Below are 22989 nucleotides of genomic sequence, written 5' to 3' on the forward strand. Positions count from 1 at the left end.
CATGTACTCACCACCCAGATTAACAGATGTAATTTTGCTATTTGATTAAACACATACACACATACACACACACACACACAGCTAAAGAATTGAAGCCATCTTTAATATCCTTTTGCATACTATGCCTTTTGCCCCTGAGTATTAAGAAGCAGGTATGTATTCTTTGTACTTTTACTACATAAACAATATGAAGTGTTGGGTTTTTTTTTTCAACTTGCATAAAATTATATTCGGAAATTATAAAAATGTGCCTGTGTCGATAAAGGCTATTCTGTATGTATTTTGAAATAGCTGTATTTTAAAATATCAGTCTTATATGCACACCAGTGTTCATAGCAGCACTATTCACAATAGCCAAGACATGGAAGCAGCCTAAGTGTCCATCAGTCCATCAGCAGATGAATGGGTAAAGAAGGTGTGGTGTGTGTGTGTGTGTATATATATATATGCATGCAATGGAATATTACTCAACCATAAAAAAGAATGAAATAATGTCATTTGCCACACCATGGATGGACCTAGAGTTTATTATACTAAGTGAAGTAAGTTAGAGAAAGACAGGTATCATATGATATAACTTATATGTGGAATCTAAAAAAATGATACAAATCAACTTATTTACAAAACAGAAACAGACTCACAGAGATAGTTACCAAAGGGGAAAAGGGTTACCAAAGGGGGAGGGGGAGGGGGAGGGATCAGTTAGGAGTATGGTATTAACAGATACATACCACTGTATATAAAATAGTTAAAAACAACAAGGGTTTACTGTATAGCACAGGGAGGTTACAATATCTTGTAATAACCTATAATGGAAAAGAATCTGAAGCTGTACACCTGAAAGTAACACAATATTTTAAGTCAACTATAGTTAAAAAAAAAAAGAAAAATTAAAAGAAAGAAATTAAATTGAAAAAGATCCGTCTTTTTGGTAGCTTATATTAGTATAAGCTGGAGAAAAACAGTTTCTACTTTTTGTAGTAATTTGTTCTTAGAGTGGAAAAAGTGAAAATTTGTCTTAAAACATTTTTTTTTCGTGACGGATCAGAACTATTTTAGGATTGTGTTTATTGACCAGAGATGCTGTGTGCAGTTACTCATCAGTGAGACTAATGACATATCGTACATGTAAAGTATATTGCCATAATTGAATTATTTTAAGTAGTGGAATCATATTCTCAGATACACGTAGTTGGTTTAAATGTACTATGTCAGCGATTATTCAAGTGACTTCTTACGCATGACATATACATGTACTGCATAAAAATGTTAAAAGGACGACATAAAAATCTGGCAAGACAAACGGCTGCAAGTAGGGGAAAAAATTAAGCATTCAGTCTTCTCAGAATTTAGAAAAACTTGTAAGGTGGGGTGGTGGTATATACATTAGATGGGTGGACATAGCTATTAAAAGTTGTCCGAGGGCTTCCCTGGTGGCACAGTGGTTGGGAGTACACCTGCCAATGCAGGGGACACGGGTTCAAGCCCTGGTCCGTGAAGATCCCACATCCTGTGGAGCAGCTAAGCCCATGCGCCACAACTACTGAGCCTGCTCTTTAGAGCCCTCAAGCCACAATTACTGAGCCTGTGTGCCATGGCTACTGAAACCTGCACACCAGAGCCCATGCTCTGCAGCAAGAGAAGCCACCGCAAAGAGAAGCCTGCACGCTGCAACGACTAGTAGCCCTCGCTCCTCACAACTAGAGAAAAGCCCGCACACAGCAACGAAGACCCAGCGCAGCCAAAAAAAAAAAAAAAAAGTTGTCCAAGGTAACAGTTGACGCTTGATAGGCCCTTGGTAAGGTGATCACTATTACAATGCCTTCTTTGAAAACTGTATCAATTTATGCTCCATCAGTATTTTGGAGCTATGTATCAAAAGCCTTAAAACTTAAACGTTCTTATTCTTTAACCCAGTAATTGAAGCAGTCCTTAGGTGGAAGGGAGGTGGAAGAAATTAAGAGAACTATTTATATGCAAAGATGTTTTTTCAGTGTTGTTTGAGTAGCAAACTAAATAGGAAAGACAAACTAAATATTCAAGAATGGGAGGTATGGTTAAATTATAGTATAGACCTATGATACAGTACAGATAATATTTGGTAAGGGTCTATCTACAACACAAGGAATTGGCTTTTTATTTTTATATTAAAAAAAAAACACCTAACAGTAAATTTTTTTTTTTCTTTTCCCCCCGGTACGCGGGCCTCTCACTGTTGTGGCCTCTCCCGTTGCGGAGCACAGGCTCTGGACGTGCAGGCTCAGCGGCCATGGCTCACGGGCCTAGCCGCTCCGCAGCATGTGGGATCTTCCTGGACCGGGGCACGAACCCGTGTCCCCTGCATCGGCAGGCAGACTCTCAACTACTGCGCCACCAGGGAAGCCCCCCCCCCCAACAGTAAATTTAACAGAATACCAAATATAACAATGTCATTAACAATGTCATTATTATGGGAATGCCAAAGGAAAATACCATTTTATACTAAGCATATATTATTTTTATGGATGAGGTAGAAGAGACACTAAAATGAAAGAAGGAAAATGATCAGGGACATTCTAATTTTCCCTAGCCACAGACAGTTCAGATTTCTAATGGCCATTTTTGTACCTACATATTTAAAGATAATACCAGGAGTATCAATCTAGGTGTTTCAGAGTAGCGCAAGTGTCATTAAATGTTTGTTTTTTATTGCCCAGTTTGGGGAAGACCCCTCCCAGGACATGGACTCTCTCACACACACACACACACACACACACACACACACGCACACACAGCTGAGGAGTAAAAGCAGAAAGGAAACTAGAGTAAGTTGTGACTTAAAAGTGTTAGTGTTGAATAAAAAGTGCTGAGCCAGGAAGATTTGAGGAGACTATAAGTTTTTAAATGGCAAGGTATTAGTAGTGACAGTTAATAAAAATGCATATGTATGTGCTTTTAGATTTACAAAATAGACTTTAGTAAGAACTTTTTTTCTGATTCCTGAGAGTATATCAAAAGTTTTTCGTGCACTTTCTTACTAGATTCTTGGAAAAGTTAATTGTTAGCATGAACAGCCAGTATTCTATTATAAACTGGTTTGATAATCTGTTTTATAGCAAAGTTACTTCTAGTTAGTAGTACTCAAGCTTTTTGAAATCCAAGGTAATTAAGATAATTTTGTGTTGATGGGTGATATCTATATTGTGTCAAGATTTCGACCGAAGGCCACTTAAAATACAGAAGGTGAAGTAGAGCCCCCCAACAATCATTTTGAAGTTAGCTCTAAGGCTAATCTTTTATAATAATGTTGTGGTATGTAAGAAAATATCGTTACTTTTTATAGCCACATAATGTACTAATGTATGTAATTTAATATCATTCTGTAGGAAGGCACCAGTATGGCACAGTATTAATAATTGTTAAGTATAGGTGATGTGTGCATTATAAAGTTGTGTCCACTTTTCTGCATATTTGAAAAATTTCATAAGAAAAAAGAAAAACCTAGCACGCTTAAGTAGTCTTGTTAGAAAAGCTGAAGGAAAAATTACTCATAGTAATACTTAGAATAAGGTACGGTGTAGGATGAACTTTCTCCTTAGATTGAAATTATTATATGTAATGGATATATATTTTTCTAAACCTTATAGAGTTTAAGTCAGAAATAGATGAATTTTGAGGTGTTCTTTACAAAATATATAATTGGAAAAGAGTATATGTTAAGCAAAAAGAGAAAAATAAAAGGAAGTGTGCATGTATCCATTACCTCATTAGACTGGATAAGTTGGTGATCCCCCAGCACCCTCTTTCTTTGTCAGAGCACCACTTGGTGGTGATAAAGCTGTCAGGACACACAGCATTCTAAATGTAGTCTATAGTTGTGGTCACTTGCATCTGGGAACATTTAGTACTTCATTTTTTTTTTTTTAATCATCATACTCCCTTTATCTTGATTGGTACATAGTGGGCTTTTCCTCATTTTTGTTTCTCATAATTCTTTTTGAAGTTGGAGCTTTGATCCCCTGAGTTGATCCTCTTGTTCCTTCTCTTGTATTCTGTGTGTCTTTCTCCTTTATGCTCTAGGAGTTTTTCTCAGTTTCAGTTATCTATTGAACTTTTTATTTATTCTCTCCAATTTTTATGAGGGTAATAAAGTGAAACATTCTGTTTCCCTCCCCACCTTACCCCGATTTTAAAGTTTTGTTTCTCTGGAGTCTGGTTTTCCTGAAGTCTTTGATAAGCCTTAGTTAATTAGGAGCTCTAGGCCCTTAATGTATGGCAGGGTGTAGTAGAGGAGAGCCAGCCCTTGGGCTGAAAGCTCTGCCAAGAGGAAGAATAAGGAAAGCTTTCCTTTGGGGCAAGATTCTGCCGTAGTTCTCTGGATAGGAAATTCAATTTCTTCAGTAAATATTTCTCAAATTTTAGGTAAATTTGGATTTGTCTGCAGATCAGTGTAGGGGTGAGTTGGTATATACTGCTGCTTATGTAGATCCCCATTTTCACTCCTACTTTTTACTTCTTTACTTGCTGATTGACACTTGGCCTCCCTCGCTTCAGAGGGTTGCCGTGAAGAGCAAGAATAATTTTTATGTATGTTACATAAGTTTGAAAGTGCTATAAAAAATAATAGTACTAAGACGTCCCCAACATGCAAGTAGATACTGTAAGTTTGGAACATGAACTTGCTTTTTTCCATAAAATCATTATAATCTTGGTCAAGTTACTAGGTCAGCCCACATAAGTAGATTTTACCAAGTAATATGGCTAATATGTTTTGTCTTTGTCTCAACAAGGAAAAAAACACTAAGTATTTTTTTTTTCTTGATGCCAGGTACATCAAAGCACTTGTTAAACAGCTGCACCTGTAGATGTGACTAGTTGGTTTTTGAGTCCTGTGGCATTGGCCAGAGGAGAAGCTCAGTGTAAAACATGTTTTAAGTCTCCTTCCCTGGAAATATATTGGGAGCTGGAGTGGGGAACCCATTTTTCAGAGGGGTGGAGAAATGGTTAAATAGCCATTCTCAAAGATAGGCAGAAGATGCGAACTAAAATACAGTCATCGGTGGACAGAGAACCTGGGTTTCTTCCATCATAGTATTTCTCAACATATGGTCTGCAGATCACTTTCTGCATCCTTAGAATGTTCATTAAAAGTGCAGGTTTCTACACACCCCTTCCCATCCTATTGAATCGAAACAATAAACACATAATCCTACTTAGTACGTGATTTTAAAATATAAGTTTCTTGTTGACAGGAATCACCTTTGTTATTTTCTGTCCTTCACTTTGCCTTGTAAGTAAATCGTCAGTTGTTCCTACTGTGGACGATAAGACAATTGTGTCCACAACTCTTGTCAGCTTTAGGTGTCAAGTGATCTTTATGGTTATAAAAATCTAGTTTTGGAAGAGCAAATCCAGGAATAATCAACACATGCTTCCTTTACATAGAGAAAATAGGACTTCAGAGTACAGTTTCCAACTGCATTATATTAAACACATTTAAACTTTTTTGGACACTGATAGAAAACACAGTTCACACTTAAGTATCTTAGTCCACGTTGGTAATTTACATCTAATTTTTAATTTGTAGTGCAAGAGGAACTTGTTTGGGGCAAACTATGTAATAAAGGAAGTTTTGTTATTAGGAATATCTAGAGACCATGAGCCCTTAAACTGGTCTCATTTGCAAATAGATCCCTGTGTAATTCAGTGTTTTCCTGAATATTACACAAAAATGCCAAAATGCAGACATAAATGAGATGCTAAGATTTTTTAATATATATGTGAATGATTTTTACATTGATCAAAGCATTCACTTGTATTTATCATAAATCATTGCTATAAAATTGAACTTAGAAAAGTTTGATTAAAAAAGGTGCTTTTAATTTGTGTTGCAAACTTTAATTTGAGAAGTAATTTTACTTCTTAGTACAAAGTCTGAAATCTACTGTTCTGATCCAGTCACCACACATGAAATACCTTATGAAGTTATTTTAGATGGCATTGTATTATATCAGAAAAGAAAACAGTAACAATTGACCCGTTAAATGAAAATTTGGTGTTTTTTTTTAATTTGGTGTTTTTAAAATCCCACTGGACCTCTGTTGTCCAAAGAATCCCTATGAATTTTTCAGTGAAAGGAATTAAAAAGGGAGAGGAGAGGACTTCTGGAACTCAAGGAGGAGTTGATTTTGAATAGCTTTTCCCCTCCCTGGCTTTCATTCGTAGAGTGCTTATGCTCTCTTTGTCGTCTTCAGTAATTTTGCGTTTTTGACATCCTGTTTATCTGTAATTTATATTTCTCCTGAAAAGAGGTGCTTGTTAAAGAGAAGTTTTCACTTAGAAGTTTGGCAATGATAGAGCTGTGGTTGAAGTGTTTGGAGGAGACCATGAGGTCGGTGTTTCACTATATCACATGGTAAAAGACGACTTGGGGCTTTTTGTGGATGTAGTCCATGATGTTTGACAGGCCATCCTAGTGACTTATGAGTATTAAAGTCAAACAATTTTAAATCCTAATGACTTTGATTAACTCTTTTAGGGTCTCTGAAGTACACCATACTACGGTTTTGAAAGTCTTGCGTGGACAATGGCTACCCAAGGTTTGTATCATAGTCTTTAGTTACTGAATTGGGACTCTGCTTCATTGCCATTAACCCAGTCTGGCTCAGATTCCCCTGCTTTCCTCTCTCCCTGCTTACTTGTCAGGCTACCTTTTGCTCCATTTTCTGCTCACTCCTCCTAATGGCTTGGTGAAATAGCAAACAAGCCACCAGCAGGAATCTAGTCTGGATGACTGCTTCTGGAGCCTGGATGCAGTACCATTCTTCACTGATTCAGTGAGTAACTGTTAGGTGGTCTCCTAAGAGTACAGATTTTTCATCACTGAGCTGATCCTGGCCATCATTCTCTTATCCTTGGCTGTCTTTCAGACTTGACTTTATTTCTAAAAAGATTTCAGTGAGTCATATCATAGATTTTTATTTTCTAATTAAGGTAACATTTCCCTGGTAGTAATACTAGTGCTGTTTGATTTTTATAGCTGACTTGATGGAGCTGGACATGGCCATGGAGCCAGACAGAAAAGCAGCTGTTAGTCACTGGCAGCAACAATCTTACCTGGACTCTGGAATCCATTCTGGTGCCACTACCACAGCTCCTTCTCTGAGTGGTAAAGGCAATCCTGAGGAAGAGGATGTGGATACCACCCAAGTCCTATATGAGTGGGAGCAGGGATTTTCTCAGTCCTTCACTCAAGAACAAGTAGCTGGTAAGAGTATTATTGCCTTACTGAAAGTCAGAATGCAGTTTTGAGAATTAAATAGTTATTCTAATAAAAGTTAGTGTATACTAGCTTAAATAAAATGGTGTGGTAAAGAGAAGGGAGTGATTGCAATATCACCATGACTGTTGAGGATAGCAAATACTTGGTGAATGCTGAGCTATGGATACTGAGTGTTGAATTTACCTATTCCAGATATCGATGGACAGTATGCAATGACTCGAGCTCAGAGGGTACGAGCTGCTATGTTCCCTGAGACGTTAGATGAGGGCATGCAGATCCCATCTACACAGTTTGATGCCGCTCATCCCACTAATGTCCAGCGTCTGGCTGAACCATCACAGATGCTGAAACATGCAGTTGTAAATTTGATTAACTATCAAGATGATGCAGAACTTGCCACACGTGCAATCCCTGAATTGACAAAACTGCTAAACGATGAAGACCAAGTAAGTAGTGACATGGCTAGCTTTTTAATCTGCTTTGAAGGAAACTCCCAAGGAAGTAGTCTTATAATATCTACCCAGTATCAGTATTTGAAAACTGGAAAATGATGTCTCTTAATTCCTGTACATTATAGGTGGTGGTTAATAAGGCTGCAGTTATGGTCCATCAGCTTTCTAAAAAGGAAGCTTCCAGACACGCCATCATGCGTTCTCCTCAGATGGTGTCTGCTATTGTACGCACCATGCAGAATACAAATGATGTGGAAACGGCTCGCTGTACTGCTGGGACCTTACACAATCTTTCCCATCATCGTGAGGGCTTGCTGGCCATCTTTAAGTCTGGGGGCATTCCTGCCCTGGTGAAGATGCTTGGGTAAGAAAACATGGTCAGAATGCTGCAAGCTCAGAAGGAGAAGAGTGCAATCACAACATTTCTGATGAGACTTTTTTCTTCTTCCCAGTTCACCAGTGGATTCTGTATTGTTTTATGCCATTACAACTCTCCACAACCTTTTATTGCATCAGGAAGGAGCTAAAATGGCAGTGCGTTTAGCTGGCGGGCTGCAGAAAATGGTTGCCTTGCTCAACAAAACAAATGTTAAATTCTTGGCTATTACAACAGACTGCCTTCAGATTTTAGCTTATGGCAATCAAGAAAGCAAGGTAAAAGAATTGTACTGAATGTGGGAGCATGGGAGACCCCCAGTGTCATGTCCTTCTATGGATTTTGGCAAATTCATTGTATGCCTCACCCTTTGTATGTATCCTAGAAAAGTTGGACATCTCTATTTCTTTAAATATTTGAGTTATCAGTATGTAATGCACTAATGCTAGGTGATAGGGATATAGCATGCAAGCTTCTCTTAAAGCTTTTATTCTTGGGTGGAAGAGAGACACTGAAATAATACCCTATTTACTATTTAATTCGTATGTTAGGAGGAAGTAAAGGGGCTATGAGAGCATGTAAATGAACCAGACCCTCTTTTGAGGGTTCAAGCAGATTTCTTGGAGAAAGTGATAGTTGGGTTTAGCTCTTGAGGATAAGATGGGATTGATTAAAGGTGAATGAAGGTTAGGGAGAGGAAATGGCATCTTTGACAGTTCTGCTGAGGGAGGAGCAGGGCAAGATTTGGAAATTCAAGAAATGCAAAGAGTAAGGAAGAGGAAGTGTGTGAGGTGAGACTGTTGAGATAGGGCAGATCCTGCAGGGCTTAGTGGAACATGTTAAAAGAATAATGCGAAACAGTTTTTAGCAGAGGCCTGAAGTGTTGAGATGTGTTTTCAGATCGGGGTAGAGTCAGGAGGTGGGGGTGTGCGGGGGAGTAAAGGGTAAGAACGACTATTTTATGCTGTCTCTTTTTGAGGTGGTTATGATTAGGAATAGCAAAGAGCCAGATCATTAAGAGTTTTTAAGTGCCCATTCTGGTTCACATTTTCACTCAACATTGGCTTTGATATAACTTGTATATCTGGGCATTACTGTTTCATACCAACACGGTGTTTGGTTGTTTTTGTTTTTCCTTTTACTATGATCAGTGTGGGAAGAAGAAAACTGGGCCAGAGTTTATATATTTTTGGGAGGACTGGGGTGCATGAATTTGAGTGAAATGTTGTACAAGGAGGGGTTAAATAGGGCCCCAGTATGGGGGTCTAGCTAATGACGACCAGGAATATATTTAAGTCATTAAGCTGGCTGAAATTCTTGTATAATAAAATAGGTTGGTAATAGTAGCTTTTCTCAGGCATTTGATCGAGATTCCGTGACTAACAATATATATGCATCTTTCTAGCTGATCATTTTGGCTAGTGGTGGACCTCAAGCTTTAGTGAATATAATGAGGACCTACACCTATGAGAAACTACTGTGGACCACAAGCAGAGTACTGAAGGTGCTGTCTGTCTGCTCTAGTAATAAGCCGGCTATTGTAGAAGCTGGTAAGTATACTTGTCTATTCTGGGTTCTCATGTTTGCAGCACGTGTAGTTCTAATTAGATTACCTTTCTTAGGAAAAGGGTGATAGAACTGACCTTAACAGGCTGAAAGTAGATGGTCCTATTCAGTTTGAAGCCAAAGTTGCATTCAGACAAAGTGTATGTTCTGCTAGACACCTTCTTTGGTGCTATGCAAGCCTAGTTTAGGCAGTGTTCATATTACCCATCAAAAATGATGGCTAGGAGCTTCCCTGGTGGTGCACTGGTTGAGAGTCCGCCTGCCAATGCAGGGGACACGGGTTCGTGCCCCGGTCCGGGAAGATTCCACATGCCGCGGAGCAGCTGGTCCCGTGAGCCACAGCTGCTGAGCCTGCACGTCTGGAGCCTGTGCTCCGCAACGGGAGAGGTGACAACGGTGAGAGGCCCGCGTACCGCAAAAAAAAAAAAAAAAAAAAAAGGTGCCTAATACTTGGCTTGATAACAGCTATTCCAGAAATACCTGGAATGTGTGCAACAAATACAGATTTTTAGACTTACTTAATCAGAATCCCTGGAGTTTTGAGGTGACGAGAGAGTCAGTAGGTAGCTGGAAATGTACGGGACTGGAGGCCTAGGAATCTTGATTTTTAGAAGTTCCCTAGGTTATTCTGATGCTCATTTGTTTATTCTGAAAATATTCAGCCCCTGTGTTTCAAGCACTGTAATAAGCACATGGCATACAATGGATAACAAAATAGGCATATGGTCCCTGTATTTATTCTTATAGGTGGTGAAGGTGACAGAAATACGCAGAAAGATGGAGTGATCACATTGGAATGAATGTCACAAGAGAAGTGAACAGCAAGCAGATAGTGATACAGAATTAATGGGGAGGGAAGGGGCTTCCTTGGGGGGGGGGTGTTAAGTGAAATTGCAGAATGAGAAGGTGTAAGCTATATGAGAAGGATTAAGTGCCTTCCAGATGGTCCTGAAGGTAGGAAAGAAATTGTTGAGTTCTAGGTGCCGAAGAGAAAGTCTGTGTAAGTAGAACCTAGTGAGTAAATGGGATGAATAGCTCAGGATGAGGGTAATGAGCTAGAGCCAGGCAGGGCTATATTGTGCAGGAGTTTCTAGGTCCCTGGAAGATGTTTATTCATGCTTTATTCCAGCTTTGGAAACACAGGTGTAGAATACTTAGGTCAATTTGAAATACTAGGTGGGATCCAAATCCTAAAGGGCTCCTGAAGGTTATGCTAAAGCATTTGGTCTTTATCTTTCTTTTTTTAAAAAAATTAATTATTTTTGGCTGCGTTGGGTCTTCGTTGCTGTGCGCGGGCTTTCTCTAGTTGCGGCGAGCAGGGGCTACTCGTCCTTGTGGTGTGTGGGCTTCTCATTGCGGTGGCTTCTCTTGTTGCGGAGCACGGGCTTTGGGTGCGTGGGCTTCAGCACTTGTGGTGCAAGGGTTCAGTAGTTGTAGCTCACGGGCTCTAGAGCACAGGCTCAGTAGTTGTGGCGCACAGGCTTAGTTGCTCTATGGCACGTGGGATCTTCCTGGACCAGGGCTTCAACCCGTGTCCCCTGCACTGGCAGGCAGATTCTTAACCACTGCACCACCAGGGAAGTCCCTGGTCTTTATCTTATAATGAGAAGCTATTGATGGCTGTTGAGCAGTGGCACAGCATCACAGTGAGGTGTTGGGAATATTAATACTAGCATCGTATGACAGTTCGAATGACCAAAGGCAAGCAGACCAGGCCACTGGGATGTTACAGGCTTCTAGGAATGAAGTCATTAGATATTAAAAATACATAGCAAAGGATGAATGTTATTTGAGTTGACATGTTCAAAGTGACTAAAGATCAGTAGGTAGCTGGCAATGTATGCTACTGGAATGCAAGGGAAGACTGGGCTGGGATAGAGATTTGGGAGTTGCCCTCTTAGTGTATGTGAGTAAGGGCTACAGGGAAGAGGCGGGGGTGCCTCTAAGCCATCTGCACCGGACTTTTACCCTGGGCATGCTGAATCAGAATGTGTGTGTTTTAAGTCTCTCAGGCTATTCTGAGAGGCATCTGGAACTAAGATCCACTCTCTTAACAGTGGAGGGAGGGAATGAGATCTGAGGGGAATCAAGTCTTTTTTTTCTAAATATAATTTTACTTTTTAAAAAAATTTATTTATTTGGCTGCGCCAGGTCTTAGTTGCGGCACGTGGGATTTTCGTTGCAGTGTCAGGGATCTTTTAGTTGTGGCATGAGGGGTCTTTAGTTGCGGCATGTGAACTCTTAGTTGTGGCATGTGGGATCTAGTTCCCTGACCAGGGATCGAACCTGGGCCCCCTGCATAGGGAGCATGGAGTCTTAGCCACTGGACCACCAGGGAAGTAGCATCAGCCTTGTGCTCTCTGTTAGCAGCTGGAGCTACTGTGAGGAATGAACCAGATAGGGATGATACTGTCTTACTGTAGGGGTGGTAGGCTAAATTATAGTTGTGATAAATGCTGTGAAGGGAAAAGTACAGGGTGCCGTGAGAATTATAGCAGGTAGACCTAACCTAATTGAGGAAATAAAGCAGACCTGAAAAGATAAACAAGGAGACAAGGAAAAAGTACATCCTACTGTATTTAGAAGTGATGTCGGTAGGAGAGAGATGGTAAAGTTAAGCCAGTGTGTGGGGAGTTGAGCTTCCATTTAGACTTCTCTGCCAGTGTAAACGTCCTTCATTAGGGTCCTAAAATGATGGAAGGTTGTGAAACTTGGAAGCACATCTTTTGAGTCAGTGTCTTTTATACAGTCCGAGACGTAAAGCATTCTGGTGCCTTCTTTTTGGATTGTTCTCACCCCATGAGTTTACATAACTCCTTCAGGTCTTTGCTCAGATGTCACCCTCACACTTAGGTGACCTAATTACCCTACTTAAAAATGTAGCTCCCTCCTTTGTCTTGTGTTATGTTTTTTGTAGCACTTAACACCATTTGACACACTGTATAGTTTTAGTTTACTAGTTGTGTATTTATTGTCTGCCTCCAAGTAGACCATGAGCTCTGTGAAGGTAGGAGTTTTAGACTGTTCTGCTCACTGGTATAGCTCCAACTCAAAACAGAGCCTGGTATTAAATATTTTTGAAATAATTGGATGAAGGGAAGTAAGTAATAGGAATATTACCTACAGGGGGACTGTGGAGAGAATGAAGGCTTTTTCCACACAGGGGAGGAACAATAGATATTTGACAGAAATTGTCACTAGGTGAGATGAACTGGAAGAGAAAGGGAAACTGAGCAGCATTGTAGAAAATGAAAGGAAATAAAGGACTTCGATGGAGGGGATAAGCTTTGGCAATAAAGAGGGACACCTTCCAAGACTAGAGAAGACACTTTGTACTGATACGACTTGTGAGCTATTAGCCATCGCCTTAGATATTTTTAAATCTTTTTAGGTGGAATGCAAGCTTTAGGACTTCACCTGACAGATCCAAGTCAACGTCTTGTTCAGAACTGTCTTTGGACTCTGAGGAATCTTTCAGATGCTGCAACTAAACAGGTAAATTCTGAGTAAACTGGTGCCGCCTTAATGAAAAGAGTCAAGCTGAATATGTCCTGAGCGTCTGTTTTCATCTCCATAGGAAGGGATGGAAGGTCTTCTTGGGACCCTTGTTCAGCTTCTGGGCTCAGATGATATAAATGTGGTCACCTGCGCAGCTGGAATTCTTTCTAATCTCACTTGCAATAATTACAAGAACAAGATGATGGTGTGCCAAGTGGGTGGTATAGAGGCTCTTGTGCGTACTGTCCTTCGTGCCGGTGACAGGGAGGATATCACTGAGCCTGCCATCTGTGCTCTTCGTCATCTGACCAGCCGACACCAGGAAGCTGAGATGGCCCAGAATGCTGTTCGCCTTCACTATGGACTGCCAGTTGTGGTTAAACTCCTACATCCACCATCCCATTGGCCTCTGATCAAGGTAAATTGTCAGTGAAAGTAGAAGGTTGCAGAATTGAAAATGAACTGCCTCTGACTATTATTAGATGGCTGTCTAGGCACCGGGCATTGGTAAGTAGGAGTTGTATGCTTTAGTAAATAGGAAATATGTCTGGGATGGAGGTGAGGGTTTGAAGTGTTTCTGTAGTCAGTTTTACTTTCAAGTGATTGTGATAGATGTAGTGTGTTAGGAATTTTAGGGTAAGAAAATGGTTTTGTTGAGTTTTTCGCCAGTTCTTTACTCTTCCTTCTTTTCTGCAGGCTACCGTTGGATTGATTCGAAATCTTGCCCTTTGTCCCGCAAATCACGCACCTTTGCGTGAGCAGGGTGCCATTCCACGACTAGTTCAGTTGCTGGTTCGTGCACATCAGGATACCCAGCGCCGTACATCTATGGGTGGAACACAGCAGCAGTTTGTGGTAGGTAAATCTTAATAGTGACATCTGGCTATTTAAAAGGAATGCAAAAATCCATAAGATCCTGAACTACTGAGGTCATTGGCTTCCTCCATCCTCCTGCCTGCCTGAAGGGCTGCTTGCTATTGACTAAAAAAACTGACATGTCTCTGTGGCTGCATAGAAGAAGGAGTAATGTGGCCCCTGGTGGTATGTCCTTTGACATGTCCTTAACATCGTTGCCTCCTCAATCGTACAAAGGGGGTATGGAGTGTGATTTACTGCTTTGGGGTCTCATTTAACCCATACAAAAGGTTCACATCCTTAGGAAGTAGCAGAGCCATAATTTGAATCCAGGTCTGTCTGATTTCAGAGTCTCTTATCCCCCACTGCAGTTCTACCTATAAATGTTTAACGTACCTTTTACTAGCTCTTCCAAGAGTGGTTTAAAACTATTTCCCTGGACTTAACGAATGCCAACAAATTACAAGACTAACTAGTAGCATTTCTGGGATCTTTACCTATAATCTTAGCCTGGAACTTTGATGTCAAGTTTGCGGTCTTAAAACTAGCTTCGTTACAAGTATCTAAAGACACTTCTGATTCCTCAGAATGTGTTTTAAGACTCAGACCTTCAAAGATTCTCTCGTATTTAATCAGGTTACTTTAGAGAACAAGGCTTTACAAGAACAGATCTTGAGACTGATTGCTCGTTGTGATACGCATGCACTCGTTAGGAGGCTTTGCCTTTCTCTATTCATTACTTCTGGTGTTGGCCTGTCTCCATGAGGTGGCTTAATAGAATGCAAAGGGTACCTTTTAAAATCTCTCTAGGAAGAAAGGAGCTTTTGTGTCCTTATAAAAATGAAGTTGAATATAAAAGCTGCCGCAAGTAGCAGAATTATGACCTTTTAAAAAACTCAGATAGAGGGAAAGCAGATTGTAGTTATATTTTGCAAAAGCTAACTTCCTTCTCCCGTATAGGCTATCAGTTGAATAGTCTTGGAGGAGGTGAGTGGATTTTCTACTGGCAGCTCAGTAGAATTTTAGCAGTTGGTGATAAAACTTTGCTAAGTTTTCACCAAATACACATAGATGTACAAAGATAGAGGGAGCATCCGAAAGAAAACACTGACATAGTCTGCACGTCACTTTCCCATCTTTGTGTATCTTTTCTTTATATATCCCTTTACCCAGAGTGATTGGTGCCCTGACTGTAAGAAAGTTATCTTTGGGATTCAGAGGTATATTGAAGCTGTGCTTTGCTGTGCACAGTACCGTGATGGGGGAGGGGTGCTGCTTGGAATTAGTGCTGACAAGAGGCCACTTTCAGAAAGTGACATTCAACTGAATGGAGTCCACCTTCATTCCTGAGCTTAATTAATTGCAAATTCGGGGGAACTTTGGGTTTATAATGTGAATAACTAATCTAGTAATTGCTACTCAGAACAGAAAGCCTTTCAAGTATATAAACTTTAGAGAGGACAATGCCCTATTTATTAACCACATTTCTCTTGGTAGGAGGGGGTCCGCATGGAAGAAATAGTTGAAGGTTGTACTGGAGCCCTTCACATCCTAGCTCGGGATGTTCACAACCGAATTGTCGTCAGAGGCCTAAATACCATTCCGTTGTTTGTGCAGGTATGTTGCTTTTAAGTGAGGTGTTCTAGATTCTGTGTGTCAGTAGAATTTCAGGATTTTAAAGATAAGCAAAATATCAGGAAATTAGAGACCAAAATAGGGGCACCAGCATTTAATTTTTCTTCTACTATCACCATTTCTAAAATGGCAGTACTGCCCATGCTTCCTGTTCAAAGTATAAAAAATAGAATCTCAATGTGTCATGTCCTTTTAGTTGAATACATTTATGAAAAATTCCCTTCGTTTTTCTTGGGCAGTAGAAGGAGAAACATTGGGACTAGAACCTCAAGAAAGGAAGGAGACTTTCTCCTCCACCTTTAGGGTTGCTCAGTTTTGAAGGGACGAAAGCTGGTCTGGGCTGCTAGAGCACAGGCCTCCAGCCACCTCTGGGTCTTCCAAGTTTTAGCTTGAATAAAACTCTGAAGAAAAGGTTCATAGCTAAAAGTGCTCTAGAAAACCATTGCTCCTGAGCATCACTCAGGAACATAAATTTAGAGTTTATGACTTAATATAAGCAGTACAAATACCGCTTAGGGAATGTTTACACTGCAGTGCGGTGCTTGTCATGTTTTAACTTTAGGCTTAATTAGGTTTTGGGTGTATGTTTTCTCCTTAGCTGCTTTATTCTCCCATTGAAAATATCCAAAGAGTAGCTGCAGGGGTCCTCTGTGAACTTGCTCAGGACAAGGAGGCTGCAGAAGCTATTGAAGCTGAGGGAGCCACAGCTCCTCTGACAGAATTACTTCATTCTAGGAATGAAGGTGTGGGTAAGTAGGAAAGGAACCAGAGCCTTTAGCTTGTGTACAGTGACGCCTCAGCTTTTCCTCAAGGACCTTTATTCCATCCTTCTCCCAGCAACATATGCAGCTGCTGTTTTGTTCCGAATGTCTGAGGACAAGCCACAGGATTATAAGAAACGGCTTTCAGTTGAGCTGACCAGTTCTCTCTTCAGAACGGAGCCAATGGCTTGGAATGAGGTAGGCAGCGTGAGCACGCTTATTGGGCTGTTTGCTAGAGCAGGTATAAGGCGGTTCGTGGTTTCCTCTCAGACCACTCAGCACACGTTCATTTGCACCGACTGTGTCCTTGGCTTGAATATTCATTCTTTACACTCTTTTAGCAACTGCTGTGAGGAAAAACTACAGCTTTAAAAACAGCCTATTCAGAACAAACAAGTTAGAATTTCCAAGGGAGACAGATGAAAACGTTAGCAGATTGAAGAACAGTTTTCAAAAGGTTGTTGGGAAAGAGGCAGTCTATTAACCACCGGTAGTTGGAGGTCGGTTTATCAGTACTTAAAAAATGCTCAATTTTTCACCTACTTTTCTACTTGAATTTCTATTAATTTGTTCAGTATTTGTCCTCAGTACAGTTGTTCATTGAAACAGTAGAACCACCCTGAAAGTTTTTTCAATTATGGTACATAGTCATAAAGTGAATTATATTTGTTGAAATTTGTTGAATGAATGGAGGGAGATCCTGTATATTGTTAGGTGGAAAAAAAATAAAGCAAACTGCCCAACAGTGAGTAGTATGTTAGTTGGCTGTTTAATAGGCAATCTCAATATGTTCCAACTTGAGCTCTGAACTTCCTCACCCACTCCCTTTCTCCAGACCTCTCCTCTCACAGTTAATGGCAACTTCGTTCTTCTAGCCGTGCAGGCTCTAAAAGTCTTTTCATATAACATATCCTGTCAGCAGCTCCTTTTGGGGGTAGACACTTTGCCTGTTTTGTTTCCTGTTATATTTCTAGCACCAGGAACAGCGCCTGGCACGTAGTAAGTACTTAATAATGTATACTTGTGGAAAGAATAAATTAGTATTTTTAATACTGTGTGCAATGGGAAAACATGTTTCTCTAGTATCTCTAGGTATCTTTGAAGGGTAGAGTTTGAAGTATTTCTGTATTTGTATACATCTGTATTTCAGAGTAATTCTGCATTTTCTAAGTATTTCTATAATGTTTGAGTTCTTTATTCTTTTCATAATCTCAAAATAAGTATGTTTTCAAAATACTGGACAGTATGCTCTGAGTTGAGAATTTTCATTTTGCTTCTTTGCTTTATACCTGTTTATCTAGACTGCTGATCTTGGACTTGATATCGGTGCCCAGGGAGAACCCCTTGGATATCGCCAGGATGGTATGTGTCTCACATTTCTTGATTATCTCCAGATCAAGCTAAAGGTCCAAAGCTTTATCAAAAGAGCTGGTTTGCTCATCTGGGAAACCAGTGTTGGCAGGAAAGTAGTGGTAGCAATTAAAGGCAGTTCTTAAATTCTAGAGTCAGCAGTAGTTTCTGTATTGGAGCACAGGGAATTCTGAGCCGCACTGAGCAAGCAGTGGGATCACACCAGTAAACGCGTCACTACTGCTAGGCCTCCGCAGTACAGTGCAGGGGGGACAAGTCACCTGGCTTTTTATTCCGTTTTTTTTGTTCAGAGAACCCATAATACCTGTGTCTACAACCCACCCAGGAAGTGAGAGTATGGCAACTTCTGTCCCCAGGCTCCGCTCTGGGACGGGTATTTACATAGTTAGCTTTGCAGAAAACTCTAAAAATACAGTTCAAACCTGGGTAGTGGCGAGTGGAGCATAATTAGGGGTAGACCACTAACAGCTGTAACTATTCATCTTAAATTTATAATCTTACCTGGTTTTTCCTAGTTAATAAACCACTAAAGCTTATAAGCTTCTTACCTTCACAGGTACATGTTGTTAACCCTTAATACAAAACATATAAAGGTTTCATTGGAAACTGGCACATTTTCTTTGTACTTTTGTGGGTGTCGCCTGGACTTTGTAACAATAGATGACAGTTGCCAGACCTCCTTGTTATTTGCCTTCACTGCCTGCCATGACTCCTTGACGCCTCGGTGTCACACACAGTAGATTGCTGCTGCTGCTCCCCCCTCAGGAACCTGTCCCTGCCTGGGTAGATGCCAGAGGCCCAGGACGAGAACCTGCTGGTCTGCCTTTGGTGGAAACAGGCTTTGTGTGGCCTCATGGGTGGCCTGGCACTGGCACTTTGAAGAGGTTAGAAAGCAGCGCTTTCTGACAAGCCTGCTGCCCTTGGACGTTCCTAACCTTAGTGTTCACTTTTATGTCTTCTCTCTCTCTCTCTCCCTTACCCATTTCGTTGCTACCCCTGACTCTCCTAGATCCCAGCTATCGTTCTTTTCACTCTGGTGGATACGGCCAGGATGCCTTGGGTATGGACCCCATGATGGAGCATGAGATGGGCGGCCACCACCCTGGTGCTGACTATCCAGTTGATGGGCTGCCAGATCTGGGGCATGCCCAGGACCTCATGGATGGGCTGCCTCCAGGTGACAGCAATCAGCTGGCCTGGTTTGATACTGACCTGTAAATCATCCTTTAGGTAAGAAGTTAAAAAAGCCAGTTTGGGTAAAAATACTTTTACTCTGCCTACAGAACTTCAGAAAGACTTGGTTGGTAGGGTGGGAGTGGTTTAGGCCTATTTGTAAATCTGCCACAAAAAAAGATACATTGAAAGGAGATGTCTTGGAACATGTGAATGTTCTCAGATTTCTGGTTTGTTACGTGGTCATGTGTGGAAGTTATTAACGTTAATGTTTTTTGCCACAGCTTTTGCAACTTAATACTCAAATGAGTAACATTTGCTGTTCTAAACATTAATAGCAGCCTTTCTCTCTTTATACAGCTGTATTGTCTGAACTTGCATTGTGATTGGCCTGTAGAGTTGCTGAGAGGGCTCGAGGGGTGGGCTGGTATCTCAGAAAGTGCCTGACACACTAACCAAGCTGAGTTTCCTATGGGAACAATTGAAGTAAACTTTTTGTTCTGGTCCTTTTTGGTCGAGGAGTAACAATACAAATGGATTTTGGGAGTGACTCAAGAAGTGAAGAATGCACAAGAATGGATCACAAGATGGAATTTATCAAACTCTAGCCTTGCTTGTTAAAATTTTTTTTTAAATATCTGTAATGGTACTGACTTTGCTTGCTTTGAAGTAGCTTTTTTTTTCTTTTTTTCTTTTTTTTGCAGTAACTGTTAGTTTTTTAAGTCTCTCATAGTGTTAAGTTATAGTGAATACTGCTACAGCAATTTCTAATTTTTAAAAATTGAGTAATGGTGTAGAACACTAATTCATAATCACTCTAATTGTAATCTGAATAAAGTGTAACATTGTGTAGCCTTTTTGTATAAAATAGACAAATAGAAATGGTCCAATTAGTTTCCTTTTTAATATGCTTAAAATAAGCAGGTGGATCTATTTCATGTTTTTGATCAAAAACTTTATTTGGGATATGTATGGGTAGGGTAAATCAGTAAGAGGTGTTATTTGGAACCTTGTTTTGGACAGTTTACCAGTTGCCTTTTATCCCAAAGTTGTTGTAACCTGCGGTGATACAAATGCTTCAAGAGAAAATGCAGTTATAAAAATGGTTCAGAATTAAACTTTTAATTCATTCGATTGTGTCACCTTTTTTTCCTTGTCACTTAGTGGTTTGCGAGGGTAATAAATTATTTCACTATGTGTCTTCCTCAGGATGAAGTTGAATAAACTTAAGTAATGATGGAAAGAGCCTTACTGCTAGTAGACGGAATTGTTTGTTTGCCAAGCTTCTTTAGCACTTACCCCTGGGTTAAATTGCACCAAAAGTGTTTCAGCCTTGAACGTTGATTCTGAGCTTGTGTAAGAAGAGGGGTGGAGTCCATCGTCTCCAACTGAAGGACTCTGGGCTTAGAGCTATGGCCAAGACTCCTTCATCCTGGCTGCAGCCACGTGTATAAATCCTGCCCACGTGACTAAAGGCATCTAGTTCTTTGGCTTTCAGTTTTGTCCCGTGTTGCCCAACAGGCATCCCCCACCCCAGACTCCATCACATGGTTTCATTCCTTTAAGGTAATAATGAAGAATTACTCACCTGGATTTGGACTTCAAGCACCTTCACAGAAGTGTGACTCATTTGGAGCGGGGAATTCCTTCAACTCCACTTTGAACTGATAGTTAAGATGGTTTACCTGCCGGTGTTTATCTGAATATATCAGAGAGAACTAGAATGGGCCTTCTTCCATGCTGTCTGCCAGGTGAGCCTGTCATCCTGGTGGTAGGTCTGACAGGCTTAGTTCATCCCTGAGGGCAGAGTCAGTAGACCTGTTTGTTAGAACTTGTGTTTTGGGCTTTAAAAAGCATGGAAGTGTTTTGTGCTTAGGGAGGGCTGTTTGTGATTTACTGTGTATTTAAAAACATGTATTCAGTACCTTTTTGTTGGATGAGGACCCTTTGAGAAAGCTTTGTAAATTCTTCCCTGTGGTCTAAGATGTAATTGGGATTGGAGAGGAAACATTTGTGTACCTGGTGAGGGGGCAGTTGTGCCTCCAGTGCATGACACAGAGAACCAGGGCAGCACTGCATGAGCTATTAGGTAGGCTAGAGCTATTGGTCAGAGCGAAGATCTTCAGTGAGTTCAGCTTTTAACATAAAGAACCACAGCAGGGTGTTTTGTTTTTTTTTTAAAACCAGAAAACATTTCAGAGCTTTGCCTAAAACCATTATAGTTTTGAAGTTCCATGTAAAAACTTTATATGAAGGTTAATCTGATTCAGCAAAGGTAGTTCTGCAGTGCACTTAGAAGGACAAAGAGCCAAGAACGGCAGAGACACTTGTGAAGAATAAGATGACAGGAGGACTTGTTCTGTCAGCTGTCAAGGCCTAACTGTAAAGCTAGAGGTGGTAAAATTTACACTGTTATTGGCACGTGTGTAGAAGTATACACTAAGGGAACAGAATAAGATGAAGACAGTAGACACTTTAAGGGTAGCATTGGAGGTCAGTGTGAAAAAGAGGGACTTTTTAGTAAAAGTGTAGAACAGTTAGGTAGCCATTTGGATAAAACTGAAATTAATGCAAGAAAAAATCCATGATCAACAAAATATCAAAAGCCCTCACTGGAAGCCCACGTGTCCAATAATTTGCAAGAGAATGGCCGCAATGCAGTAAAAGACTACAGCTTCAACACAATAGTATGGGTATATCTCAAATATGATACTGAACAAAAGCAAGTCACAAATGCATGCCGTAGGACTGCACTGGTGCAAAAAGAAAGGCAAACTGTTTTAAGGAGATCATCTAGAGATAGTAAAACTAAAAAGCAAGAAAATTTAGATTACCACAAAAAAACAGAATAGTGGTTACCTGGGGATGGAGGTGCGTAGGACATCTGATCCCATGGCAGTGACCACCAATGAGCTGAAAAATGAAGCTTTTCCATGTTGGATGAGGTGTTCTAGACATGAGGCTTTGATCTGGTTATTGGAGGAATCCTTGACAGTGAAAGATCTTGAGATAAATATGTCTTGATTAGTGTAATAAAAACAGAAGATCCGAATCGTGCCATATGGTTTGTAAACCAGCAGAGAGCTGAGTTGCTCCACTGCAGTTGTTTTGTTCTACTAGGTGAGAATCTAACTGCTTGCCTTGCTTGAGTGAACACCCATCAAATGCAATTAGAAAATAATGGGGGCGGGAAGCTGAAAAGGTAGTGCTTCCTTTTTCTTATTCATCAACGCCCTGTGTGGTATCCACTCCACCTCCCCACCTCATGAGTAATCTACAGGGGGGTGACTGGCCTCCTCTGCCACCTCAGCATCAAGCCTCTGAGAGACCAGAGGCCAGGTGTGAAAGGCCAGCCTTCTTCCAGGTCACAGCAAGACTCCACACAGCCCTGGTCCTTATTCTGGGCCAAGGCTGGTGCTTGTTGCCCCTTCCCTCCCTCGGCCTCCTGGAAGCTTGAGGCTGTTGGGGCCAAAGCCTCCTGAAACTCAGTGAGTCTTGCCCCCACCCCACTCCAGACAGGTCTCCCCAGGGACCAAGCCTCTCTGGGCTTTTGTAGCTTCTTGCCGCCCCCTTCCCTACCAGTTCCCTCCTGAGGCTCCTACCTCAGCCCCTGCGTAAGTCCATTTATCAGAGAGATTTATTTCTACATATTTTTCTGTTGTTGGAGGAGGGAGAATAAAGGGCATTTTGCTTCAAGTGGAGGCAGGAGAGACCCAGGTCCTCTCACTATCGCTCACTTTGGACAAAAGCCTTAGCCACCGGAGCCTCCACTTCTGAGCTGTCCCACAGGGCTAAGAGCTGCCTTGCATTCACAAAATTGACCTCAGAACCTCATGAGGTAATAGGGGAAACCTCATGACAGTATGGGAAACGGGAAGAGCTAGACAAGCCCAAAGAACCGTCAGTCGGTAAATTCTGTTGCTGCGTCCTACAGAGCCACTTGCTTAGCTGCCAGATGACTGTCAGTTCCTCTCAGGATACCCCCCAGGCCAGAGTCACCCCAGATAGATCGTCACAGAGGGACAGCTCCCTGGGCACCTA

The 22989-nt window shown here is 41.0% G+C and overlaps 1 protein-coding gene across 4 annotated transcripts in view; it reads left to right on the forward strand.

Moving 5' to 3' along the window:
* CTNNB1 (catenin beta 1) overlaps positions 1 to 21932 on the forward strand; it is a 43434-nt gene extending 21502 nt beyond the window's left edge. The window contains exons 2-16 of one of the 4 annotated variants that reach the window (XM_024753949.1): positions 6518 to 6578; positions 7019 to 7246; positions 7454 to 7707; positions 7839 to 8077; positions 8166 to 8367; positions 9495 to 9639; positions 13047 to 13150; positions 13233 to 13571; positions 13850 to 14008; positions 15506 to 15625; positions 16242 to 16392; positions 16481 to 16602; positions 17706 to 17766; positions 18785 to 19005; positions 20158 to 21932. In XM_024753949.1, coding sequence (XP_024609717.1) covers positions 6566 to 6578; positions 7019 to 7246; positions 7454 to 7707; positions 7839 to 8077; positions 8166 to 8367; positions 9495 to 9639; positions 13047 to 13150; positions 13233 to 13571; positions 13850 to 14008; positions 15506 to 15625; positions 16242 to 16392; positions 16481 to 16602; positions 17706 to 17766; positions 18785 to 18993 — 2346 coding nt within the window. In that variant the 5' untranslated portion in view covers positions 6518 to 6565 and the 3' untranslated portion in view covers positions 18994 to 19005; positions 20158 to 21932. Of the gene's footprint in view, positions 1 to 6517; positions 6579 to 7018; positions 7247 to 7453; positions 7708 to 7838; positions 8078 to 8165; positions 8368 to 9494; positions 9640 to 13046; positions 13151 to 13232; positions 13572 to 13849; positions 14009 to 15505; positions 15626 to 16241; positions 16393 to 16480; positions 16603 to 17705; positions 17767 to 18784; positions 20081 to 20157 lie in introns of those variants that run through there. The other 3 variants (XM_024753937.1, XM_024753945.1, XM_024753930.1) reach the window with 3 other exon arrangements.
* Positions 21933 to 22989: the final 1057 nt, after the last annotated feature.

The sequence above is a fragment of the Neophocaena asiaeorientalis genome, unplaced genomic scaffold (assembly GCF_003031525.2).
Source record: "Neophocaena asiaeorientalis asiaeorientalis breed wild unplaced genomic scaffold, Neophocaena_asiaeorientalis_V1.1 scaffold121, whole genome shotgun sequence".
Taxonomy (NCBI): Eukaryota; Metazoa; Chordata; class Mammalia; order Artiodactyla; family Phocoenidae; genus Neophocaena; species Neophocaena asiaeorientalis.